This window comes from Leguminivora glycinivorella, chromosome 26 (assembly GCF_023078275.1).
Source record: "Leguminivora glycinivorella isolate SPB_JAAS2020 chromosome 26, LegGlyc_1.1, whole genome shotgun sequence".
NCBI lineage: Eukaryota > Metazoa > Arthropoda > Insecta > Lepidoptera > Tortricidae > Leguminivora > Leguminivora glycinivorella.
In genome coordinates this window covers 4,566,226-4,594,178 of record NC_062996.1, presented here as the reverse complement: position 1 = coordinate 4,594,178, position 27,953 = coordinate 4,566,226, and the positions used below count along the sequence as shown (strand labels likewise).

The following is a 27,953-nucleotide window of genomic DNA, read 5'->3' as shown; positions in this document are numbered from 1 at the left end:
TCAAAAGCGAGGTGCTCATCTTCAAAGCACGTAAATACAATGTTAACACAGCGCCGAGAATCATGTTGGGGGGAGTGGCCCTCGGGGTGGTTGATAAGTTTAAGTACTTAGGACATATGATCACGGCGGATCTAAATGATGATCTAGACGTCGAAAGAGAGAGGAGAGCGTTGGCAGTACGAGGTAATATGCTCGCTCGCAGGTTTGCACGCTGTACCAAAGAAGTAAAAATAACGCTATTCAAGGCCTATTGCCAGTCGTTTTACACGTGCAGCCTGTGGGTGAGGTTTACACAAAAAGCCTACAATGCAATACGTGTCCAATATAACAACGTCCTCAGAATGCTGTTGAAGCTGCCGAAACACTGCAGTGCCTCAGGTATGTTTGCAGAGGCAAGGGCGGATGATTTCTTTGCCATTAGGCGCAAGAGAGTTGCGTCACTGCTGACACGAATGCGAGGTAGCAGTAACAGCATGCTGAGAACGTTGGCAGAGCGACTCGACTGCCAGCTAACTAAATACTGGGTCGATGTTGTGATTGGGAAGAATAAGTAGGGCATGTCGCATACATGTTTAGTTAGTTTAGTTTAGTCTAGTAAATTTAATTTTAAAATATAGTTGTAAAACTACTCTTAGGATATTAAGTAACTAACAACCTAGATATTAAGTCTATACTAACAATTTCTATGGATTTTTAATTGGTCCGAAATAAACAATTTTTATTTTTATTTTATTTTTTTAAGCGAATGCTGACTGAGGCAGGCATTAAAGCTAGCCCGGGCAGCCTTCGCCCAGCGGTAGCATCTAAAAACTGGGTGCAACAACTGCCAATAGATGACATCCTGGCCCAAGGTAACTGGCGTAGCCAGGACACATTTACTCGTTTTTACCGCCGCGAAATCCAACCAATGCCTTTGTCCCAAACACCTGGGATATCGTTGTTTGTACCTATTTAGTAATGTATAAATATAAGCCCCCTTATACATTATATCCACTAATTAACGGTTCAAAGGTAACAAACAGCCGTGTATAAATTATGTGATGTGATAAATATCAATATTAATTATATAGATCCTAATGAGTGAATAAAAATACCTGTTCAGTAGATTATAAAATATTTTGTTTACCTACTATAGAAATTACATTTATCTGTTGTACGTCTAACATTGATATGTACTTAAACTTGTATTTTAAGAAAGGTAAAAAGGTTAGATTTCTGTGTCTTCTGGTATTAAATTAACTAAATCACAAAGGATTTAATTCCTGATAATTTGTAGTAACAATAATTCTAAGAAATGTGAATGTTATTAAACTAAATCATCATGAAAGTGTTCAATTTAACATTATAATTATTTGTTTTACCAGTGTGGCTTCTTTAAACAGGCATAGGTGTTTTTGAGTATGTGAATCAAATGTAAATTGTCACCTTTCTATCAATAAATGTTAAATGCTTAAGAGGTTGGTTGCACATTTTATAGTGATTTAACCGGATATTTGGTTAACATAATTACTCTTGTTGGTTATCACTCTTATCATTGTAATAAGATTTCAATTGAAATTATAATATCATTATGGGTATGATAGTTAATTTTTAAGAGTTATGTGTTTATGTAAGCCTAGACTAAGCTTTACACATTGTTGGACTTGATGTGTCTGTAAGAATTGGTAATAAAAATGATTATTATTGTCCTTGTCTGCATTTTGAGATTTCATCACCTGTTCTGGTTTCCCTAAAACGAAACTGAGCTAAGAAGTGTTCACTACTAGGATTTCCAAATCCAGAATTTTCATAGCTCAGTTTTTTTAACATGTTTGCCCCAGCATTGGACCTATCACTCATTACAGAGATTAATACTGTAGCAAATATGTTAGCATAAATAATAATGGGTAGTAAGTGAACATACAGGTCTCATGGTTTTGCTAGCTTAATTATTTCGGTTTACAAGACTATTAAGTATGTTACATATTACCAATTATTTTGTGGTATACAATGATTCTGATGAGATACATTATTTTCATGCATAAAATATACAAAACCCTTTTTGCTAATCCGTCCTTCAGGATACTTACTTCAGAATCATTCAATCACATTGGCTGTAAATCATAAATAAGCCCCACCAGGCGATAACAGACACGTCTCATTTATTACAGGCTTCGAATGACGTACAGTTGATTAATACCAGCGTTTTACCTACCAATAAAACGCTTATTAAACAACTTACTCATTCGAAGCCTATTTCTATCGCTGCCTGGTGTAAATAAGACGCAATGAGGCTCGATTTCAAATCGAGGAGCCAAGTCAGCTGCTGGTGGGGCTGAAAGCAAAAGTGGGAAACCAATGGGGGGAAGATAGGGTTACCAGTACTGAAAAACTGCACTTCAACCTTCATAGTTTCGGATAACAGTGTTGCCACTCTCATTTATTACAGGCTTCGAATGAGTAAGTTGTTTAATAAGCGTTTTATTGGTAGGTAAAACGCTGGTATTGTTGAGTGCTGTGTTGGTTTTCGCCAGTATTTTTTAATTCGACAACATAACATTCAAGCTGCCGCAAAAGCAACTGTATCTTCATTTAGATACGTGTGGTTTGGTTATATATATACTTTTGGAAATTATTGACTTTGGTGCATCTCGTTTTAGCTTAAATAGTAAAAATGTCCTTTACCACTGCTCAACTTGAAGATTTAATCCGAGCGTTAAATACGTCTTCTACATATAAAGGGCCAAACCCGTCCGCTAATAGAATTCGTTTGGGCCCTAGAGAATTTAATGCTAAGCTTATTAGGGAACATTTCCTTAAAAAGGCCCTTATTGCAAAGGGTCATCCTACACGAGACTTGATCATTTTTATTACTTTATTCATCAAATATGGTAATAACGTACAGAAGGCATTGGCAAAAATCAACATTACAATTTCAAATATTGTTAGACGAAAATGTGTGCAGTATGGTGTACCAACTGATTTAAATCATACTAAACATGGACTCAAGCAGGACCAGCTGAGTCCATCTAGGATTGCTCACGCTTTTCCAACAGGTACAGCAAAAGTGATATTGGTGAATAAAACACGAGGGATATTGGAATATTCAATATTTTTAACCGACTTCAAAAAAGGAGGAGGTTCTCAATTCGACTGAATGTTTTTTTTTTTTTTTTTTTTTTTTTTTATTTTTTTTTTATGTATGTTACTCGATATCTCCGAGAATCGTGGACCGATTTTCAAAATTTTTTTTTTGATCGAACCGGTATAACCCCGAGATGGTCCCATTGGCACCAAGTCAGGGTCTGATGATGGGATCCTGGAGAAATCGAGGGAACTCTTCAAATGTTATAGGCACATGTAATGTTTTTAGTCTATTTTTCAAAGGTACACCAGTATTTACGTCTGATGGTAATAATTTTATGTGGCTGAGCTGATGATGGAAGGTCAACTCCTCAATGGTTAGGAGTTTAAGGATAATTCTTTCACTACTGTACATGTATTCGGACTGATACATATAATATCACTAGGAACCACTAAAAATCAACTGAGCTGATGATGGAAGGTCAACTCCTCAATGGTTAGGAGTTAAAGGATAATTCTTTCACTACTGTACATGTATTCGGACTGATACATATAATATCACTAGGAACCACTAAAAATCAACAAATAAATAAACTTTTTAACAAAAAATAAAACCGCCTTCAAAAATAAGCGCGTTACAAAACACGGAGAAACTAAAAAGCCAAAAATAATAAACCTTTCAATTCAGATTTCTTATCGCATTGCAATAAGCTAAACATCCAAATTATAAACAAATCAATTATTTTTGGAGTCGGTACCAGCCTGTGTATGGTTGGGTGGGGCAAACAGGCAATAGCAAGGCGACGAACAGGTCTGGTACCGACTACAAAAATAATTGATTTGTTTATAATTTGGATGTTTAGCTTATTGCAATGCGATAAGAAATCTGAATTGAAAGGTTTATTATTTTTGGCTTTTTAGTTTCTCCGTGTTTTGTAACGCGCTTATTTTTGAAGGCGGTTTTATTTTTTTGGTCAAGAGTTGCCGTTGGTGATGCAACACACAATCTTCAATGGTTTGATACCTGCTGAACAATTTACTGATGAGCTAAAGGGAATAGCTTTGGTTTTGAATGTAGAAAAGTCAGTGATACTTTCAAGATTGAAAGTCAGCACAGTAAAAGAAACTCTTGGAGAGATGATAGAATCTTCAATTGAACATGTAGATGCTGCTATTAATAATGGTATAAATGATAAACAGAAGTTGAACATATTGGAACAGGCGGGGATACTTGTTAAAGACGATGGAGAGTTGAAACTTGCAGAGGCAACTGAAGCTCTTGTAAATAAACTTGAAGGTATAAAGAGTCTCTACGCACTGAAGTATGCAGATGCAGTACGCAAGGCTAGAAGGATTAACAACACTGAAGAGGTGGATAGTGATTCTGATTTGGACTATATGCTTTTTAATGATATTTTGCATCTATAGTTGTATCTAAGAAACATTTGTATTGGTGTTGGGCATCCAGTCAAGGTAAAGCGAGATATAATATGGCGCCGCCGTTTCATTTGTTTTTTATTCAAAGAAAATTTATTTTGTTTATTATTTTGCTTTTGGCGTTGAGAGCGACCACGTTACTCGCTCCACCCTAGATCCGGCTCTGCTGGTATTTCTTATTGTTAGTGAGACATTGGTCTTGTTTTCTTCCTAGTTATTAATAATTAAATACCTACATAGACTTCTTGAAGTTAGTATTGTTAGACACAGACATATGGGAAAGTTTCATATAATCCTTTTCCCTTTTGTGTCCTGCGGAGACAAATGGGAATAAACGAATACACTTTAATGTTTGCAATCCATGTACAGTCCGGCATAAATAAGTGATGATTTCTATACCTTGTCACATTAACATCTTGTTTGAAATGTCATACGAAGTTGTCAAATAATTAAAAGCGACAAGGTACAAAAATTACTTATTTTTGCCGGTGACTGTACATACCTGTGTTGAGGGGCTATCCGGGTTGTGGATGCTTGAATATGAACTCCAAAGAATTGTTACTATGATTTTAATTATAAAAATATACAAAAATGTAAAGAGCCGAGTCATGGCCGCGGTGGCTAGTAAGTAAGTCCATCCCGAAGATGGCTGCTCCCCGCTGTCACCTCACCCCGCGGTCGCCCTGTTGGAGTGGTACGCGACATGCCGGCGGACCTTGAAGTGTCGTCTTCAACTGTAGTGTCCACGGGTAAGGGGCAGATCTTGGTAAAGTCTCTGCGCAGCAATCCAGTGGCAGTTTGAATCTCTGCGACTCTGGTAACGCCGTCGCGCCCTGGGAAGACTCGTTGTATTCTCCCTAGGAGCCATTTTATTGGAGGTTGTTGCTTATCTTTGATAACGACGAGGGTCCCGATCTCTAGTTGCCCGTTCGTCGACTGCCTCCATTTAGTTCGGATCTGAAGCTCACTTATATATTCTAGTTGCCAACGTGCCCAGAAGTGCTGGCGAAGCTGTTGAATCTTCTGGTATCTGTCCACTAATCTGGTGCGTGAAGTAAGGTCTTCTTCTGGGATCGCCGTCATACTTCGCCCGATGATGAAGTGGCCAGGTGTGAGTGGCAATAAGTCATTTTGGTCCGAGCTAAGTGGGGTCAAGGGTCGGGAATTTAAAAGTGCCTCAATGTAAGTCAGTGTTGAATACAAATCCTCATAAACTAGATTAGCCGATCCTAGTACGCGGCGTAAATGATGTTTTATAGAGCGAACACCGGCTTCGTGTAATCCACCGAAGTGTGGCGCATGTGGAGGCAAAAAATGAAAATTTATTGATTCTGAGGTTATAGCGTCAGAAATGTGAGTAGCATTTTGTGCAATAAAAGATTTGAGCTCATTAGCAGCGCCTACAAAATTTGAGCCATTGTCGCAAAAAATATCTAAAGGTTTCCCTCTGCGAGCAATAAACCTCTTGAGAGCGGCAATAAAGTTAGCTGTGCTCAGGTCGCCCACCAGCTCGATATGTATGGCCTTGGTTTTGCAGCACACAAAGATACAAATGTAGGCCTTTATGAGACGACAACCACGCCCTCTGCGATTGGCCATCATTACAGGCCCCGCGTAGTCAACATTGACTTCTAAAAAGGGAGAGCCCGGTTGAAGTCTTTGTTTGGGTAGGTTGCCCATGATTGGAGTTACGGTACGACCACCAAAACGACGGCAAGTCACACATTGGTGTGAAATCGACCTCGCGATACCGCGTCCCCCAATAGGCCAATACCGTTCCCTGATTGAATAAATGAATGAATGAATGAATATTTTTATTTCGTGCAAACATGGACACATATGTTATTAGTAGGACTTACAAACTAAGGGGTTAGTGCATACAATATTAAATTTATAAATAATATATAACAACAATATTATCAATATATATATTATTAATGTATATCAATTCAATAATAAATTCAATAAAATTCAATAAAATTTACTAGCACTCGTATTGTCCATGTGCATGGCATTCCACTTAACAACTATTGGACTATGGAAATCGTCAATAATAGTGTTCAGAAGGCTGCTGGGGCTGTCCCTAACACGGCGCATCATGGAGGCCACTCTTTTGCGCATTATGGCGTGAAAGCCATCCACTCGGGCCTCGGTAAACATCCCCGATGCGCTACAAAATCTAGACAGTCCCAACAGCACCCTGAAACCGTTATTATACTGAATGCGTAAGGCATTGAGAGATCTCTGCGTACACTTGACCCACAGGCTGCACGTATAAAAAGACTGACAAAATGCCTTAAAAAGGGTTATTTTGACACTCCTCGTACAACGGACAAACCTGCGTGCCAACATGTTGCTTCTCACCGCCAATGCCCTACGCTCCCGTTCCACGTCCAAGTCGTCAGAGAGGTCTTCGGTAATCCAGTGTCCCAGATACTTGAACTGAGTGACAGTTTTCAACTCAGCTCCTCCAAGTTTGAGTGGTGGTACGTGTTTCGGTTTTTTAGAACCGGCCTTAAAGACAAGAAGCTCACTTTTTTTTTTTTTTGAGTTGTATCTGAGACCATGGGCCCCCGCGTACCTCTCACAAATACCAATCAGAATCTCAAGACCTCCGATCGACGGGCTCAGCAGAGCCATGTCATCGGCGTAGCTGATATTATTCATAACTTTACCACCAATTGAGCACCCAATGCCGGCGCCACTGAGCTCCTCAATCAGGTTGTTAATGTACAGATTGAAAAGCCGCGGAGATGTCAAACCTCCTTGTCTTACTCCGCATTCCAACCTGTACCCCTCTGAGTATGCACCAGCCCATCTTACACTGTTATTCTGGTTCTGATACCAATACTTCATGATGTGGATTAACTCTCTGGGTGCAGACGTTTCCCTCAAGAGCTTATCCCACAGTACATTGTACGAAACAAGGTCAAACGCCTTCGACAAGTCCAAAAAACACGAGTATACTGGCGTACTTCGCGAAGTATAATATTGAACCGTGTGCTTAAGCCGCAAAATTGCCGTTTCCGTGGACAGTCCTGGCCTAAAACCGAATTGCGCCTCATTCAAATGTATATGACGAGCAAATTGCAGATCAAGCAGACGGTCCAATACCTTCGCCACCACCGTCGCTAACGAAATTGGCCGATAATTGTTCTTGTCGGAGGCATCACCTGTCCTGTTCTTTGGTATCGGAACAACTATGGTTTTCATAAGCTCCTGAGGAAGGTAACTATGGCCAATACACAAGTTGTATAACATTGCTAACACTCTGGGCAGATGCGCACCCGCGAACCGCAGGTGCTCAACACTGAGGCCGTCATGACCAGGTGACTTACCTTTAGTCATGTCTCTTATTACCGTAGCGACTTGCTTGGGACTCACAAGAGTGTAAGCACCTCCCACCACAGCCCCAGCATCGAACGACTCTGCTGTCCTCACACCCAAAGGAGACTTCACCTTAAAATGTTCTTTAAAGAGCTCAGCTATGCATTTAGGCTCACATTGCCCTTCCACACTAGCAGGCACGCATGTCCCTGTTCCCAGGCTCTTAGTATGATTCCAGAAACCCTTAAAGTCCTTAGTTGAGTGCCGAGTCGCTAATATATCCATCTTTATTTGCTCTTCGTTATCCTGACACCATTTCAACTTGGACTTAAAGAGCCTTCTAGTGTCACACATCCTATCATACACATTACCGTATCTAGGTCTTCCGTGCGATACCCAGTTCTTAAAACTAAGTCTAGCCTGCCCGTGCGCCTCCTTTACATGTCTATTCCATCCTATTATCTTCCTACGCCCCGCACGTGACCTTTTAGCATCATAACTGATTTCAGCTGACCGGCTTAAGATTTTAATAATAGAACAGTACAGTCTATCAATGACTAGTCTATGCTCAGTATCATTGCACATCACATCTGCACATTGTGAACACTCCGCTGGAAACTCAATGAGTCTTAGGTTCTCCTCACATGCTGTATGATAAGTACTAATTTGAAAATTGTCTCTTTCGCCCCATCTTACTTTGTTTACTACGTTTTCCTGATAAACAACTTTAGGAGTTAGGCAACCCATTCTACACTGAATTTCAAGCGGAAAGTGATCTGACCAAAATACATCATGACATACCTTTATATCTGTAATACATTGCGACGCCGCCTCTGTTACCACACAGTGATCAAGCCACCTCCTGGAACCATGACTTTCGCTGACAAACGTGTAAGTATTCGAAACCAGCTTAACCACATCGGCACAGAGCCACCTTCGCTCATCACAAAAACTTATTAATTCATTATAAAATAACTCGTTTGGATGCGCGTTAAAATCACCGAGCATAAAAACAGATTCAACTTCACAACTGTCAATTATTGCACTTAACTCGCTTAGCACCTCCGTAAATTCCGGTAAATTATCCATACCATTTGTAGGCATATATACCGAGAAAAACAACGCACTACGGTCTCCCGCGCACACTTTAATGGCCACCAATCGATCACTCTTACAGGAAATACTGGCGACTGACGTAAAAACACCTTTCCGCCACATTAACGCAACACCGCCATAAGGACGCCCTCGGAATACTCCCAACGATGTATCAACGGCAGACTTGCTGATAAATTCAAAGTCCTTGTCTATCGTTCCGATGAAGCTCTCTTCGTGAGGTAATAACCACGATTCTTGAAGAGCTACTATGTGCGCAGTTTTACACAGTTGCCTCACTCCGTCTACAGATCTTTTAACAGACTTACAATTAAAACTTACTATTTTTGTTATTATATCCATATAACACAATTATGACCTTTTTTGATTATGTCCTTTTTTGATTTGCCTCAGGAGTTCCACATCCTTTCCTTAATTTATTTTCCACGAAACGACGGCATCTAATGTCCTCCGGCCACAGGTTCTCATCAAGAAACGTGTTTAACTTACTTTTAGGTATAAACATTTTGTAAGCTTTATATCCCGTTTGCCGCCTCATTTTTATAGACACTAAGTTAACGGACACCTGCGTTTTTTCCATTAGGTATTCCGAAATATCAGCTGTAGAAACGCCACTATCCACATTCGTAATAAAAATCGGAACGTTTATATCTGCCGCCTTAAATTTACCCGACGGATCTGTCGCCTGCCCTTTCACGCCTATAAACTGGTTCCGGTATCTCTTCGACTCCGCTAATCTCCAGCTGTTTTCCTTATCAGTTGACCCAGTTTTAAACGCGCCTCCGCTCCGCGCGACATACGAAAACGATCGCGTAGGCGTATTTGTCTCAGGTGGACCGCCATTATTACTAGAACTCGGCTGCGACTGCAATTGAGTCGTCAACACGTCAACCCTTTTTTTATTTTCAGGCCGAGAACTGTCTTGTGTGTAACGTTTCGAGACACTAACACTCGTCGCCTCCGGGTTATTTGTTATCTCAGGAGTGCCTTTATTATTATTACTAGGGCTCGGACGCGCCAGCGACTGAGCTGCACCCAAGTCAACGCAAATTTCAGGCCTAGGAGTCCCTTCAGTACTAACTTGTGTGTTATTGTTCGATACATTAAAACCAGACTCTGCCAATTTACTCATTATCGAAACATCACCCGTATTGGCCCCCAAACCATCAATGTTTACATTCTGCCGCCCAGGTGAAACTGCCTGATTTAGTGAGTTCTTCGGAGACATACTATGAGTAGCATCCAAATTAAAACGCTTCGGCATTTGTGACTGGTCTTCTATCAAATCCTGAGACCAATTTACCATACCGTTTGGCCCGCTGTCCATATCTAATGTTTGATAATTTAGGTGATTTCTCTGACTACCTCTTATTGTATTAACAAAATTATTGGCGTCAAAAACGTTAACCAAAGAGGCTCGTTTTAAATTCACTAACTCCGCTTTCACCAATTCTAAAGCAAGTGCTGGGGACCGGAGTGCATGAGAGCTTTGTGTTGACATTCGAATAACAATTTAGTTATACGATGATTTTTGCTTAGTAGAATCGGATGAACCTTATCATATTCGTAATCCGAATTCGACAATCTGCCACCTACCCTAATTAAGTCAAGGTCGTTTGTGTCTATGTACGGGTTGTAACAGAACAAGCGTCTATGACGAGGAAATTGATTCGTTATTACATATAAAACTTACGGCGAATCAACTTTTCCTTGACCAACTTTTTGGTGCATATTTCCTTCGGGATTTCATTGAATATTTTAACAAATAATATCTTTGATGGTTTATCACATGTTTAGTCACGTCTTCACTCATAAAATTCACTATTATTTGGTGCAAAACAGGTTGGAAAAACGTATTTATCAACAAACTACGTTCACATGGACGAAATACTGACACTGACAGTTGTCAACTGCATAGCGTTCCGATATTATGTCTTGGTTCCAATTACGAGTCAGAGAGGTAATAATGACTAATATTGATTATTATACTTCCTGAATATATCATTCAATGTAACATTTAGTAACAGATAAAATATTTCATTGCGAAATTACTTACAAAATAAATAAGAATGTTCCACAAAATAATATTTACGTAAAAATATTTGCGAATCGCTCCACTATTGGACTACATAGGTATCAATATCAATAGCTCTGTCTCTCTCTAAAACACGTGTACTCGGCACGTGTTGATAAGCAAACATCCGTGTGTTAATCGTGAACTCTAATGCATAGGGCATAAGACTTAGTAAACAAAGCACACGATTGAGTAGCCATCTAGTCGGAAGTCCGATGTCAGAAGTCGGAAGTCCGATGTCAGAAGTCGGAAGTCGAATGTCAGAAGTCGGAAGTCGGATGTCAGAAGTCGGAAGTCGAATGTCAGAAGTCGGAAGTCGGATGTCGGAAGTCGGAAGTCGGAGATAGAATCTATAAAAGGGTCGGAGCGAGCCGACGCGCGTCATTCTTAAAATATCTACAAGACTAACAGTGTCTCTGGCTTTCGTGTGTTACTGGTGAGTGAAGTTGTTCTGCTATTATTTCTCTGTTTGTTTTTACTTGGAAATTATTCTAAGTGATTGTAAACTTTGAAATTGTGTCTCTGTTTGATTGTGCGGGGACAATATCGTCGTACAGTTGAATTTAGACCTGTGGTGGAATTGCTTTACTGTCAGTTGTGGGGTTATTTTAGTGTTCTATTTATAGTGTAGTGTTACATTTAAATTGATGTGTATAGTGAAGTTTTCTGTGCTTTGTTTCATGAGTGCCGTCAAGCAATACAAAGACTGGGTCGATGTATGGCTGGTGCTTGGAGATAAGTCTGTGTTTGGTTTTGTAGGGAGTAATTCTTGCAAAACTAAGCTTAGATTATAGCACGTAAAGGAAACTTCACTCGTTTGTTTAGTTGGTCAGTAAAATTGAATTTAGTAATTTTCTATGGGGTTATTTTGTGAAAGTTATAAGCCAGATCATTGTTTGTGACAGACTGTTGTCCGGCTAGGCGCTTCTTCCCTTACGGTGTCAAATAAGAGGCGTTTAGGGGTCTTTTTGTTCCAAGTGGAGGGCTTGGACGCTTTTCTATACTTACAAAAGCGTATTTTCTCACCGGTCTCAAAGAGTCCAACTGTTAGATGGAAGTGAGGACTTTCACGATTGACGAAAGGCATTAGGAGTAATCCTTGCTCACTGAAGTCGGCAGTATTTGAGGCTGGGGTCCTATATATATATATATTTATTTACTCGGTGCTCTAGTCCATGCTGGCGTTGGTCGCTGGGGATTTCGGTTGTGATTGATCCATATCTAAGTAAAGTTTGATCGCAGTTGGGTCTCCCATGTGGCTGGTACTGGTGTGTCCTAGAATACTGGATATATACACGGATAGGGCGATCTACTCTCTGCTACCCTAGCCCGCGGGCAAAAGCAGAGGGGGGGATCAGAACACAAGCCTATAGGTTGCCTATCTCAGCTTCGCTGGCTGAACTGTACAGTTCTAGTAGGGATACACTTGTACATATTCTGAACACAAGATCTATGGTAAGTGAGGGTCTGTGTTTCAGATATGTTAGAGTAGGGAAAACAATAGGATTAGGGTAGCGTCACACACTATTTCTATGAAATTAGGGTTGTTTTACGATTGGTTTTGAAGTATAATTGATAGGCGTGTATTTATATGGTTTTAATGGACTTTAAATGTGGTGTTTACTATCTTAAAATATGTGGTAAAACTGGTAATTTATAAAAACTCTTATTACTTAATTTATTTGAGTGAAATTAATAATTGTGGTAGCAATTTCTGATTTTTCGGTGTGGCTGCGGGACACTTAGTGTTGCTAACTGGTTTTAAAGGTAAACTCTATCAAGATGGTTAGGGAAACAAACTATTCTTTGGAATAAAAAGCATAGGTTTGTTATAGGGCCCAGTGGCATGCGAGCGCCGTCCACTGATGGAAAGTCAAAAGCTTAGAAAAGTTTGACTTACTTAGTTCTTATAAAAGTTAGCGACTGCTCGGTGTTTCGATAAAACATTAGAAAGATCGAGAAGTTATGGTCTATTAGCAGTATTGGGGAAAAGGGGGGTTTAGCTAGGGAAAAAGAAACAAAATAAAAAATGGGGTTAGTTTGTAGATAGATAGCCCTTCAGGCTTACTTGCTTAGGATCCTGATAAAGTGGTTTGATCAGGACAGGGGTCCCATACCGTATCGCAAGCCCTTGCCCAAGCCGGGACCACTAATAAGGCGTAGCGGATGATTACCAAAATATTTTTTAATATTTATTTCATGTATGTTTCACTCACTAACTTCTATTCTAAGATTTTCTTCATTACGTCATTAATTTTCTCACATATAACTTTCTAGGCCTAAATCTGATAAAATACTCTTCTATAACACTATATTATTATACTACAATAACCTTTATTCTTCTTTAAAATATAAATAAATAAAAATTTAAATATAAGTCTAAAATACAGCTGATACTCATTAAAGGATCTAGGTTATCGCGGATCACATCGAAGGGTTCTACTTATTCACGCTAGACGATCACAAGGCCAAATTTACGGGGTATATTTAAAGGGGGTTAGTTATAAGTATGTTTAGTCAAGTAAGTAAGTAAATAAGTAAGGTGAGCGGAGGTTTAGGTTACATTTGGTTCCGTGCCCAAGGGATCTAAGATGTGCTCTATAGAACACATCTTGGATACCAAGGTTTACAAATAAATAATAGCCTTACCAGGCTACATTTGTTGTTGTGAAAACGAGTGGGTGTGCTGTATTTCTTGACTTATTTCATCTCTAAATAAAACTCATATACCTAATATTTTTATTCAATCGCTATTTCATAAAAACTAAAATAACTTTATCGTTAATAAACAAGTCTGTAGTATTTTCTTCCATTGTTAATTCTTGCCGCGTTCCGAGCGAAGTTATGCATCAGTACAGAATCAATTATATTTTCGTCTTCCTCTGGTATCTGTAAAAATAAAATAATAAAATTAAAGTAGCGTAGTAAACTTAGACAAAATCTATTTCTAGGAAATTAGCTCATAATCGTAGGGGTTGAACTAAACGTCGTCCCGATTTTACGGTGATTTCAGCACCATTCGGGTTGCGTTGCTACGTAGCAATTGGTGGCATTGGCACATCTTGACGTTCCTTTGCGCCTATGCGAAGTACTATTATTTATTCTGTGTCTTAATGTATGTTTTATGGCTGTTGTATAGGCGGGGCTAGTACGTAAAATACTAGGTACTTATAGAAAAAATATTCATGTACCTAAAATAAAAGAAGGCGCGGAGCTGTAGCACTTTAGAAGAGTTTGCCATCTAGTGACCGAAATTGGAAACATAAGTGTGGGAACTATATGCAAAGCAATAGAATTTCATGTTAAAACAAATAGTTCTCTATATGTCTAGTACATTTTCATAGCAGGTTCTGCCATCTTCAGGGCTATTTTGAAAGCTATACATCGCGTTTGCGCTCCACATTGGAGATCGGATAGCTTCGATGCTGTCTTATATAGTCTATGAACACTCTGATGATATACATATTCCTAGAAGGCGTCTGTTATACAGAATTTCATTTATAGGCAGGATAACACTAGTTAGGACAGTAAGTAGGTCGTTATCATAATCTAGATGTAAGATTATATTATCTCAGGTAACCTAGGATACCTAAGCCCTAGATTTAAGACCTAGTACAAGAAGATAGGCTTTAGTCTAATCGTTATGGGGGCGCGATTATTTATTGTCGCGCTGAAGTACAATATTATATGGGGCGTCCCGCCATTTTTCTATGAATACTGAATAGCTACACGCATGTGGTACTATGACAAGTACATCCTTCGATGGATGGCTTGTTTGCATTTCAGTTGTAACTCTATAATCTACATATTGGCTTACAGGATTTCATACATCATACAATAAATTGACAAAGTTTTTATACTGAATATTTTCACTATGAGAACAAATGTCTGTCTGTTAGGATATAGGTATTAATCTATTAGGACTAATTTAAGTTCATTAGCTTATAAGTCATCACACATTTTCATATTACATCCGTAGTAAACAAGCATACGTCCCTCTTGATGGTGAGAGGTCACCGTAGTCTATATCTGCTAATTATTTCAATAAATTAAATCCACTGTACGAATTTCAACTTTCTATACGTATATATTTTTACTGTAGTAATACAAATAAGTATGTATGTATAAACAAGATTTTCAATAGCTTCATATGACATGAGTTCGTTATCTCACATGATAAGCTGTAGGCTAGTCTAAAATAGTAAGTGTAAAACCATACAATCATTATGTTCGGTAGATTGTGTACACAGCTTTTATACAATATTACACAAGTCAGGAGTATGCCAACATACTGTACTTCATTACAACCATGTCAAACATATCCTACGAAATATTAGCATTACCAGCATCTGGGAGGTCGTACCTCGCCATACCCTTACTCCACTACTGCTTGATCATTGTCACAATTGCTTAATGAATTTCATGAAAATTGATTGAAATTTGTAATTTTCCTGTTAAGTAGGCATACTCGTAGATAATAAGCACCATTACTACTATAAAACTATATTTTACTGAGGTTCAGAAATAGTATGTATGTAGTATGCAGTAGGTATGTAAACTTACCTAACGTGACCGGGTCCAGTCTGATTGTCGGATTACTTTGTTGTTCAGTAACGTTGAACGAGCTGGTAGTGCAGATCAGCGAGACTGAAAGGAAATAGTCAGACATTAGAAATGTTCATGTGGATAGCGTAAGAAAAGGGTTTAGTTTTAGAGTGGGGTTCTGCCAAATAGGAACAATATTATTTCACTTATCTACTCACGGGGGCGCGTCGCTTAATTTTGGAACTAAGACACGCCCGTGAGAAATATTGTGTCAGAAAAAACAATGCATACAGCAAAATTTACAAAAAGGAAATTAAAAATAAAAAAGTTTGAGAACCCCTGCCTTGCAGTGCATATCTACACGAGTTAGGACATAAATGAGTTAGTAATAAGTTTGTTTAGCCAATAAAATGATGATGAGTCAGTTAAGTTTGATTTTTATCCGGTCGCTCATGCCTCGCCGTTTTGCTTTACGCTTCACTTCAATTTTCTAGATAATGATGCCATGAGCTGTTCACTTTTAAATTTAATAATTAGAACGTGTTATTATAATAAAACATAAGTACCTTTCATTTATATGAAGTCAGTAGATATATGAAAGACGGTCCAACCTGAAGCGTGGCCTCTCGGGTAAAACCTGAAATTGTACATATTGAAAGATTAGTTAAAAAAGGGTATATGTATGTTTAAGGAATTTTATTTATAAATACGTATCATTAAGATTGTTTATGTTTATCTAGGCCATTCATGGTTAAGAAAAAAAAAGAAAGAACAACCATATCCATGTTTCTAACTAATGTAAAATTTCTTGCCGAGTCGTTTTACTCACTGAGTAGGGTTAATCAAGTCTAAAAGTAGCCTTTGGTGGCGATAATTTTTGTACTTACTTGGGAATTGTGCTGAGACGGAGTACAGTCCATAAAAAGACACACCGGAAAATTCCTCAGTCCACCTGCACATTGCCGACAGCTGGTTGATGTTCTTCGAGGATGATAACCCATTTCATATACTGAAAATTGATACATACACTATTTAAACTCATTGTAACACAAACAAAATTTATGCTAAGTCTGGATTTTTAGTCTACATAATTTTATTTAAGTATACAAAAATACAAAATTAAAGTTTGGACAAGATTCAATGCCTATTTTTAAATGCCATGACATTCATTTGAGGTCCCACAAATATTGCTTTCCATAATCCAAAGAAATTTTATTGGTTGGAACGGAAACAACATTACAAGTTCCAAGTACAGTTAGGTAGCCTAGATCAAATAAATTAGTCAAAGATATAATTTTAATGCTTACCGTTTAACCAAGGTATGTTCAGTTTCCATAAATATTGTTTTCCATAAAATTTGTGGCAGATGTGTAGAAATATCGGGCATTGTAAATTCCAATTAGATGTTGACTGAAAAATCAAACAACCATATAAACCTCATTGAAAGTAGCAAATATATTTTGACAGTTAGGACTATTTCACGTACATTTAGAATATTTAAGATCCTCTTAGGCAATGTGAAAGTCAGAAAGTACGAGTAACGTGGGGAAATTTATTATCATTAACTTATCTGACGACAGAACAATGAAATAAGCAACATTTCACCAATATATTCGGTCTAGTCGTTGTAGTTCGCAAGTATGTTCTGCTGGGTTTCGAAAACGACGACTTGTTTGAAAACACATCAAATAATAAAACAAAAGCTTACCTTTCATGCAAAACTGCTTTTGAAGTAGGCAATTAGTTCACTTTATCAATTGAGGCATAGCCCGATAAGACATCCTTTGCATGGGCTGTTTGCTCATTAGATCATGAGTATGAGCACTAAATTCTTCTATTATCTTGATGAGAAACACAACAAAACACATGTCCATTGCATTCACGTTTTTTTTTTTTCAACAATAATGTCATGTCAATTTCGTAACCTCACTTTCGCTAACGGAAAATTACATTGCAATTGCAGTTCAGAGTTCAATTTGATAAAACAGGCTCACTTTGTCGACAAAATTATTTAGAAGTAACGCGTGTTTAGGGCAAATAATGTTTTGTTTGCATTTTCTTAGTTTGCTAAATGACAAAATGGCGAATATGGACGGTTCATGACCGGCGTCGGCGCAGAATTGCCTGTCGTATTGTTTAAGCAGATTAAAATAAAGCGAATATTTAAATAATTCTAGTTGTAGATCACGTAATTAATAATGAGCTAAAGAAAAAAAAAACGGCTAAGTATGACAATGACAGTTCTTTACGAAACTCGAAGCGCGAGATTATTAAAAATTTTTAGAAAACCGATTTCACTGAAATTACAGTGTTATGTAGCTTCAAACAATGAGTGTAATTGATAGTGTAGGAGCACGTGTGATTTTTAGTGACGTCTTATTATCACACGAAGAGAAATATGAGGGTTACTACGGTGCGAAACAAAAGCCGGCTAATTTGAGGTTAGGTTGGATACATTACGGATTTATGAAAAGAAAATAATGTAAGTTAGTTCAAATTCAGTGAATATGCATTTGTTTTATCCGTACAAGTGGTTTGTAGCATTATCTCGCCGTCGCAAGGGACAAAAGTGAGTGTCGCCGTAACATATTGGTTACGATCGAAAATTGTGTTTGACGATTGTTCAAAAGGAAAAATGCATTTTGTGTGTGAGAAGGAAGTGTTTAAAATAATTATTATATAGCATCAGTAAAGTGCAATGGTGAATAGTGGTGATCAGTGTTTAAAATTCTGCAAGAAAAATGCACAAAGCAAGTGAGTACAGATACAAACAAATATTACCTAGTATTTAGTCGAACCGGTGATTGTTTTGGTATGGTTTTTAGAAACTGATTGTATATGACATTTTATTACATATTATTCCTTCTTATTACATACAATTTTACGGAAATAGTGCGCTGAAAACACTTCAAATTTCAACAATATTGATTATTTTAGATTTCAAATGTGTTTTGTAACTTAGAAAAGTTTTAATTTGTGATAAGAGTATTCATTACATATTATTTCATGTTCGTGAATTAAGTAAAACAAAATGTTTCAAGTAAACTTAAACTTTACATAAAATAATTGGGAATTTATAAAATACCTTCGTCCGTTAGTTATTTGATGGCTAAATTCGACCGGTTCCTTAACTCATTCGTGGCTCAGGTAGTTTAGGGGTGGATTAATGTATGGGAAGGTTCATGCGATGGTGGGTTCGAATCTTACTTTTGCTTCACTTTTTGTAGTTTTATTTTGAAATACCATTTTATTTTGTTTTATATTTACGACTTTGTTTTGTTTATTATTTTCAAAAATAAAAATAAAAATTACTTTTTTTTTGGAAATAATTTTAAAATTGAATGAAGGTGGTTTTTACAACAAGTTTTAGAGAGTAGTTAATGTTACTAATGTGGTATTTCATTATTTACAATTCAAGTGAAAGATATTTTTGGAAAACTGGAAGTAGGTTGTAATCCTCAAAAACTTGCCATTGATTGTACAAATAAGGAGTCGACTTTGGAGATGAAGAAAATATTGATTAGTTTTGCTGTATTCAGGAATGAATGACTGGATCTTGCGGTTATGCTGATTGTGATCAAGTCTGCAGCGTGTTTTCGGAAGAGATTTCATGGTGTCCTGGGCTATTACACCGACTGAGAAGAGAATAGTTAGGAAGATCTTGAAATATTACCAGGAGGCCAGCAGGATTTAACCATCATCATTAGCTACTCGAGAACCCATCATAGAACTAGCCAAGTATGAAGGAGAAAAAAGGAAGAGAGACACCTTTGACCAAGTTCCTCAACCCATTGTCGTGTTTGTTAACAATTTGCTAAGTTTGCTGCAGCTGCGAATGCCATGAAGAAGGAATGGATTGTCTGAGGTTACAAAACTTTCGGGGCATGTTATACAATATTGAAGACATAGAATAGGACAATACAAGTTTTAAGCTCGTTTCAAGAAAAATTCATTATTTTGTTATATTATTATCCAATCAAATAAAAGTATTTTGAACCTACTTATGACATCATTTTGTATTTTATCATAAGGCAATTAAAACCAAAATAAAATTTTGCAGATAGTTTGAAAAAAAAAAGGGAATATATTTTATCAAAATCACATCAAATTTGATGTTACATTATATTTTACAAAAAAATATCAAAACCAAATCAAAATTGATGATACATCATATTTTGCGGGAAAAAATTGAAAATATGAAAACCACTTCAAAACTGCAATTACTTTTTTTTGCAAAATTGTATTATGCGTTTATTATGAACATTACATGATGTGTAATGTAAATTCTATGAGTACATTGGTTACAAGTCAATGACCTTTTAGTAAAAAGTTTTCTTTTATTGCGGCATACTTATGTGGAACATTATTATTTTTCTTTCTTATCATCATCATCATTATCATTATTTGAAATGTGTTATGAATTCTTGTAAATTTTATTGGGATTCAGTGTTATTATTATAGGGGTGGTAGAAGTCAAAATTTTGTCTGAAATTAATTTTATTTCTATAGTGATCTGTGTGGTAAAGGGCGTTATTGGCTAGCACATCGTATAGTCTCTCTGTCACTTAGTAGTTTTGTTCCTAGGATTATAAAATGGTGTATGGTGGTTGTAAATCTATAATACGGATTTTTTTAATTATCTAGATAAAGATGTCGGTTCATTATGTGGACAACAATTTTTTTTTTTATCTTTATTTTGTATGGAGAATGTATTGAACATTCATTGTATGGTTGGATTCTTTTAATATAACAATAAGTGGACATATAGTATCTAGTCTACCTGGGGTAGACATTAGAAAATTCAGAGTGGTGGATAAACAATTTTTCATTTTAGTTATTACAGTTAGCAGTGATATTTATTATTTATGCGTTATCATTTTTTTACATTATATAGGGTGGTATACTGTACAATATCGGTAATCACCAGTGCAGATCCTCGTTTCTAAGCATAACTCGGTCAGTATTTTGTTCTACAAAGATCGGAGTAGAGAGGGCCACTAATTTTTTAGCTGACTGTACTTACTTTTATTAAATTTTTGCATTTTATGCTATCAATTTTGCATTATGAACTGCAGGAAAAAAAAAAACAAAGACAGGAAAATTGAAAGTAGGGTAGTGTCCTTACAGTAATTGACTCTAATTAAAATGTGAACATAAAATGTAACATTTTCTTCGTACGAACATTTTATTTTTAGTATGTGCATCAAACAATTTTCACACATTGTCAAATTTCTTGCGGTTAATAAATACTTTGTAAAAATGAAATATAGACGTATAAAATGAAACCTATCATAAATAAATTGAAATTTTCTTTGCCTTCGAGTCAGGGTAGAGTGGAGTAAAATGGGATACGTAAATTATTGAAGTTATTATAGAATTTTATTTTCATTTTTATTATTTATTTTGATTACTTTTAAAAGCGTTGGCTTTCTGTAAACAATCGAATGAAAGCGTAATTGAGGAGGAATGAACGAGTGTATGTGTATTGTGTATAAGTTAGAGGTGATGAATGCTTATAGATGTATGTTTGATAGATTGAATGGCTGGATATGACGGATGTAAGATATGAAAGTGTGTCTTGAATGTATTCTTTTATGGAATGATTGGATTGATATAGACAGACAGCGCTGGAAAGTAGTCAAAACTAGTTTGGTCGGAATTTGCGGGAACAAAGGGGGGGAATTTTGGGAACACATTAGTCATAAAATTCTTATTGGTTAGGTTAAAATCCAATGGATTCGACCCATTTCAAGGGTAGTTTTTTATGATTACTACTACACAAGGTAATAAGACCCATACGAAAACCACACACCTCATCTTGAATGGGATGTATTTGACAATCGACATATTTAAGGGCCGATATCGTCTAGTGAGAACGAGGCTCTTTTCAATAATTGTTTCCTTGTTATGTTTTCCAATATGTGGAGTTTAGTATCATCAAATCATTTCTTCATTTGATCATGATATGGTACCAAGTTGAGGTACATGCTTATGTCATTTAAGGTTTGTTTTATAAAAAAAAAACACATCCAAACAGATCTTAAGTCAGTATATTTTATTCAAGTATGAGACATGCGCCAAAACATGTGGCTGGAGTGATTAGGTAGAGAAATTGGTTTGAGTTCCGACAATGGAGATTGAAGGCTCTGGACTTATAATGAGAGCTCTAAAGGTTTCTTCGTAATTGCGTGGGAAGTTATTGTGAACTCGTTGAAATTATTACGATAATTATTCCGGTCCAACAGTGTGGATGGAATGAATATTCGCCGCGACCGGGGAACGAGCTAGCAAGAACGGGTTAGTAGGACCTATCAGATTCACAACCTGGTATCCCTGGCGATGCGTGGACTCTGAGAAAGGGGTTATCATGGTTCATTGTCGAGATTCTGATGAGCTGATTTCAAAACTGAGTCGCTAGCAGTTGCATAGTATTGGAATACACACTACACGATTAGAAATGGGGGATATTTCCGACTGATCTAGAGATATTTTTCTTTTATTCATTTTTATTGCTTCTTTTGCTAAGTGAGATTGGATTTTTTTACAAACCACTTTGTATTTTGTAAAAGAAATCCAATCTGGGGGCGAGTTGTAACAGAACAAGCGTCTATGACGAGGAAATTGATTCGTTATTACATATAAAACTTACGGCGAATCAACTTTTCCTTGACCAACTTTTTGGTGCATATTTCCTTCGGGATTTCATTGAATATTTTAACAAATAATATCTTTGATGGTTTATCACATGTTTAGTCACGTCTTCACTCATAAAATTCACTATTATTTGGTGCAAAACAGGTTGGAAAAACGTATTTATCAACAAACTACGTTCACATGGACGAAATACTGACACTGACAGTTGTCAACTGCATAGCGTTCCGATATTATGTCTTGGTTCCAATTACGAGTCAGAGAGGTAATAATGACTAATATTGATTATTATACTTCCTGAATATATCATTCAATGTAACATTTAGTAACAGATAAAATATTTCATTGCGAAATTACTTACAAAATAAATAAGAATGTTCCACAAAATAATATTTACGTAAAAATATTTGCGAATCGCTCCACTATTGGACTACATAGGTATCAATATCAATAGCTCTGTCTCTCTCTAAAACACGTGTACTCGGCACGTGTTGATAAGCAAACATCCGTGTGTTAATCGTGAACTCTAATGCATAGGGCATAAGACTTAGTAAACAAAGCACACGATTGAGTAGCCATCTAGTCGGAAGTCCGATGTCAGAAGTCGGAAGTCCGATGTCAGAAGTCGGAAGTCGAATGTCAGAAGTCGGAAGTCGGATGTCAGAAGTCGGAAGTCGAATGTCAGAAGTCGGAAGTCGGATGTCGGAAGTCGGAAGTCGGAGATAGAATCTATAAAAGGGTCGGAGCGAGCCGACGCGCGTCATTCTTAAAATATCTACAAGACTAACAGTGTCTCTGGCTTTCGTGTGTTACTGGTGAGTGAAGTTGTTCTGCTATTATTTCTCTGTTTGTTTTTACTTGGAAATTATTCTAAGTGATTGTAAACTTTGAAATTGTGTCTCTGTTTGATTGTGCGGGGACAATATCGTCGTACAGTTGAATTTAGACCTGTGGTGGAATTGCTTTACTGTCAGTTGTGGGGTTATTTTAGTGTTCTATTTATAGTGTAGTGTTACATTTAAATTGATGTGTATAGTGAAGTTTTCTGTGCTTTGTTTCATGAGTGCCGTCAAGCAATACAAAGACTGGGTCGATGTATGGCTGGTGCTTGGAGATAAGTCTGTGTTTGGTTTTGTAGGGAGTAATTCTTGCAAAACTAAGCTTAGATTATAGCACGTAAAGGAAACTTCACTCGTTTGTTTAGTTGGTCAGTAAAATTGAATTTAGTAATTTTCTATGGGGTTATTTTGTGAAAGTTATAAGCCAGATCATTGTTTGTGACAGACTGTTGTCCGGCTAGGCGCTTCTTCCCTTACGGTGTCAAATAAGAGGCGTTTAGGGGTCTTTTTGTTCCAAGTGGAGGGCTTGGACGCTTTTCTATACTTACAAAAGCGTATTTTCTCACCGGTCTCAAAGAGTCCAACTGTTAGATGGAAGTGAGGACTTTCACGATTGACGAAAGGCATTAGGAGTAATCCTTGCTCACTGAAGTCGGCAGTATTTGAGGCTGGGGTCCTATATATATATATATTTATTTACTCGGTGCTCTAGTCCATGCTGGCGTTGGTCGCTGGGGATTTCGGTTGTGATTGATCCATATCTAAGTAAAGTTTGATCGCAGTTGGGTCTCCCATGTGGCTGGTACTGGTGTGTCCTAGAATACTGGATATATACACGGATAGGGCGATCTACTCTCTGCTACCCTAGCCCGCGGGCAAAAGCAGAGGGGGGGATCAGAACACAAGCCTATAGGTTGCCTATCTCAGCTTCGCTGGCTGAACTGTACAGTTCTAGTAGGGATACACTTGTACATATTCTGAACACAAGATCTATGGTAAGTGAGGGTCTGTGTTTCAGATATGTTAGAGTAGGGAAAACAATAGGATTAGGGTAGCGTCACACACTATTTCTATGAAATTAGGGTTGTTTTACGATTGGTTTTGAAGTATAATTGATAGGCGTGTATTTATATGGTTTTAATGGACTTTAAATGTGGTGTTTACTATCTTAAAATATGTGGTAAAACTGGTAATTTATAAAAACTCTTATTACTTAATTTATTTGAGTGAAATTAATAATTGTGGTAGCAATTTCTGATTTTTCGGTGTGGCTGCGGGACACTTAGTGTTGCTAACTGGTTTTAAAGGTAAACTCTATCAAGATGGTTAGGGAAACAAACTATTCTTTGGAATAAAAAGCATAGGTTTGTTATAGGGCCCAGTGGCATGCGAGCGCCGTCCACTGATGGAAAGTCAAAAGCTTAGAAAAGTTTGACTTACTTAGTTCTTATAAAAGTTAGCGACTGCTCGGTGTTTCGATAAAACATTAGAAAGATCGAGAAGTTATGGTCTATTAGCAGTATTGGGGAAAAGGGGGGTTTAGCTAGGGAAAAAGAAACAAAATAAAAAATGGGGTTAGTTTGTAGATAGATAGCCCTTCAGGCTTACTTGCTTAGGATCCTGATAAAGTGGTTTGATCAGGACAGGGGTCCCATACCGTATCGCAAGCCCTTGCCCAAGCCGGGACCACTAATAAGGCGTAGCGGATGATTACCAAAATATTTTTTAATATTTATTTCATGTATGTTTCACTCACTAACTTCTATTCTAAGATTTTCTTCATTACGTCATTAATTTTCTCACATATAACTTTCTAGGCCTAAATCTGATAAAATACTCTTCTATAACACTATATTATTATACTACAATAACCTTTATTCTTCTTTAAAATATAAATAAATAAAAATTTAAATATAAGTCTAAAATACAGCTGATACTCATTAAAGGATCTAGGTTATCGCGGATCACATCGAAGGGTTCTACTTATTCACGCTAGACGATCACAAGGCCAAATTTACGGGGTATATTTAAAGGGGGGTTAGTTATAAGTATGTTTAGTCAAGTAAGTAAGTAAATAAGTAAGGTGAGCGGAGGTTTAGGTTACATTTGGTTCCGTGCCCAAGGGATCTAAGATGTGCTCTATAGAACACATCTTGGATACCAAGGTTTACAAATAAATAATAGCCTTACCAGGCTACATTTGTTGTTGTGAAAACGAGTGGGTGTGCTGTATTTCTTGACTTATTTCATCTCTAAATAAAACTCATATACCTAATATTTTTATTCAATCGCTATTTCATAAAAACTAAAATAACTTTATCGTTAATAAACAAGTCTGTAGTATTTTCTTCCATTGTTAATTCTTGCCGCGTTCCGAGCGAAGTTATGCATCAGTACAGAATCAATTATATTTTCGTCTTCCTCTGGTATCTGTAAAAATAAAATAATAAAATTAAAGTAGCGTAGTAAACTTAGACAAAATCTATTTCTAGGAAATTAGCTCATAATCGTAGGGGTTGAACTAAACGTCGTCCCGATTTTACGGTGATTTCAGCACCATTCGGGTTGCGTTGCTACGTAGCAATTGGTGGCATTGGCACATCTTGACGTTCCTTTGCGCCTATGCGAAGTACTATTATTTATTCTGTGTCTTAATGTATGTTTTATGGCTGTTGTATAGGCGGGGCTAGTACGTAAAATACTAGGTACTTATAGAAAAAATATTCATGTACCTAAAATAAAAGAAGGCGCGGAGCTGTAGCACTTTAGAAGAGTTTGCCATCTAGTGACCGAAATTGGAAACATAAGTGTGGGAACTATATGCAAAGCAATAGAATTTCATGTTAAAACAAATAGTTCTCTATATGTCTAGTACATTTTCATAGCAGGTTCTGCCATCTTCAGGGCTATTTTGAAAGCTATACATCGCGTTTGCGCTCCACATTGGAGATCGGATAGCTTCGATGCTGTCTTATATAGTCTATGAACACTCTGATGATATACATATTCCTAGAAGGCGTCTGTTATACAGAATTTCATTTATAGGCAGGATAACACTAGTTAGGACAGTAAGTAGGTCGTTATCATAATCTAGATGTAAGATTATATTATCTCAGGTAACCTAGGATACCTAAGCCCTAGATTTAAGACCTAGTACAAGAAGATAGGCTTTAGTCTAATCGTTATGGGGGCGCGATTATTTATTGTCGCGCTGAAGTACAATATTATATGGGGCGTCCCGCCATTTTTCTATGAATACTGAATAGCTACACGCATGTGGTACTATGACAAGTACATCCTTCGATGGATGGCTTGTTTGCATTTCAGTTGTAACTCTATAATCTACATATTGGCTTACAGGATTTCATACATCATACAATAAATTGACAAAGTTTTTATACTGAATATTTTCACTATGAGAACAAATGTCTGTCTGTTAGGATATAGGTATTAATCTATTAGGACTAATTTAAGTTCATTAGCTTATAAGTCATCACACATTTTCATATTACATCCGTAGTAAACAAGCATACGTCCCTCTTGATGGTGAGAGGTCACCGTAGTCTATATCTGCTAATTATTTCAATAAATTAAATCCACTGTACGAATTTCAACTTTCTATACGTATATATTTTTACTGTAGTAATACAAATAAGTATGTATGTATAAACAAGATTTTCAATAGCTTCATATGACATGAGTTCGTTATCTCACATGATAAGCTGTAGGCTAGTCTAAAATAGTAAGTGTAAAACCATACAATCATTATGTTCGGTAGATTGTGTACACAGCTTTTATACAATATTACACAAGTCAGGAGTATGCCAACATACTGTACTTCATTACAACCATGTCAAACATATCCTACGAAATATTAGCATTACCAGCATCTGGGAGGTCGTACCTCGCCATACCCTTACTCCACTACTGCTTGATCATTGTCACAATTGCTTAATGAATTTCATGAAAATTGATTGAAATTTGTAATTTTCCTGTTAAGTAGGCATACTCGTAGATAATAAGCACCATTACTACTATAAAACTATATTTTACTGAGGTTCAGAAATAGTATGTATGTAGTATGCAGTAGGTATGTAAACTTACCTAACGTGACCGGGTCCAGTCTGATTGTCGGATTACTTTGTTGTTCAGTAACGTTGAACGAGCTGGTAGTGCAGATCAGCGAGACTGAAAGGAAATAGTCAGACATTAGAAATGTTCATGTGGATAGCGTAAGAAAAGGGTTTAGTTTTAGAGTGGGGTTCTGCCAAATAGGAACAATATTATTTCACTTATCTACTCACGGGGGCGCGTCGCTTAATTTTGGAACTAAGACACGCCCGTGAGAAATATTGTGTCAGAAAAAACAATGCATACAGCAAAATTTACAAAAAGGAAATTAAAAATAAAAAAGTTTGAGAACCCCTGCCTTGCAGTGCATATCTACACGAGTTAGGACATAAATGAGTTAGTAATAAGTTTGTTTAGCCAATAAAATGATGATGAGTCAGTTAAGTTTGATTTTTATCCGGTCGCTCATGCCTCGCCGTTTTGCTTTACGCTTCACTTCAATTTTCTAGATAATGATGCCATGAGCTGTTCACTTTTAAATTTAATAATTAGAACGTGTTATTATAATAAAACATAAGTACCTTTCATTTATATGAAGTCAGTAGATATATGAAAGACGGTCCAACCTGAAGCGTGGCCTCTCGGGTAAAACCTGAAATTGTACATATTGAAAGATTAGTTAAAAAAGGGTATATGTATGTTTAAGGAATTTTATTTATAAATACGTATCATTAAGATTGTTTATGTTTATCTAGGCCATTCATGGTTAAGAAAAAAAAAGAAAGAACAACCATATCCATGTTTCTAACTAATGTAAAATTTCTTGCCGAGTC

At 36.9% G+C, this 27,953-nt stretch overlaps 1 protein-coding gene and 3 long non-coding RNA genes across 6 annotated transcripts in view; all 4 read right to left on the bottom strand.

Moving 5' to 3' along the window:
• Positions 1-5,083: 5,083 nt before the first annotated feature.
• The window catches only part of LOC125239646, a 37,606-nt gene continuing 14,736 nt past the window's right edge, over positions 5,084-27,953 (bottom strand). For all 3 annotated transcript variants that reach the window (XM_048147291.1, XM_048147292.1, XM_048147290.1), the window contains exon 2: positions 5,084-5,641. In XM_048147291.1, the coding sequence (XP_048003248.1) occupies positions 5,122-5,583 (462 nt within the window). In that variant the 5' untranslated portion in view covers positions 5,584-5,641 and the 3' untranslated portion in view covers positions 5,084-5,121. The remainder of the gene's footprint in view (positions 5,642-27,953) is intronic.
• LOC125239648 lies at positions 13,740-16,173 on the bottom strand. Its single transcript, XR_007178547.1, has 3 exons — positions 16,126-16,173; positions 15,578-15,661; positions 13,740-13,903 (listed from the first exon to the last, which is right to left on the bottom strand). It is a non-coding gene; the product is annotated as an uncharacterized LOC125239648 (long non-coding RNA).
• On the bottom strand, positions 16,447-17,326 carry LOC125239650. The gene is made up of 3 exons (XR_007178549.1): positions 17,268-17,326; positions 16,867-16,969; positions 16,447-16,568 (listed from the first exon to the last, which is right to left on the bottom strand). It is a non-coding gene; the product is annotated as an uncharacterized LOC125239650 (long non-coding RNA).
• On the bottom strand, positions 25,316-27,749 carry LOC125239647. The gene is made up of 3 exons (XR_007178546.1): positions 27,702-27,749; positions 27,154-27,237; positions 25,316-25,479 (listed from the first exon to the last, which is right to left on the bottom strand). It is a non-coding gene; the product is annotated as an uncharacterized LOC125239647 (long non-coding RNA).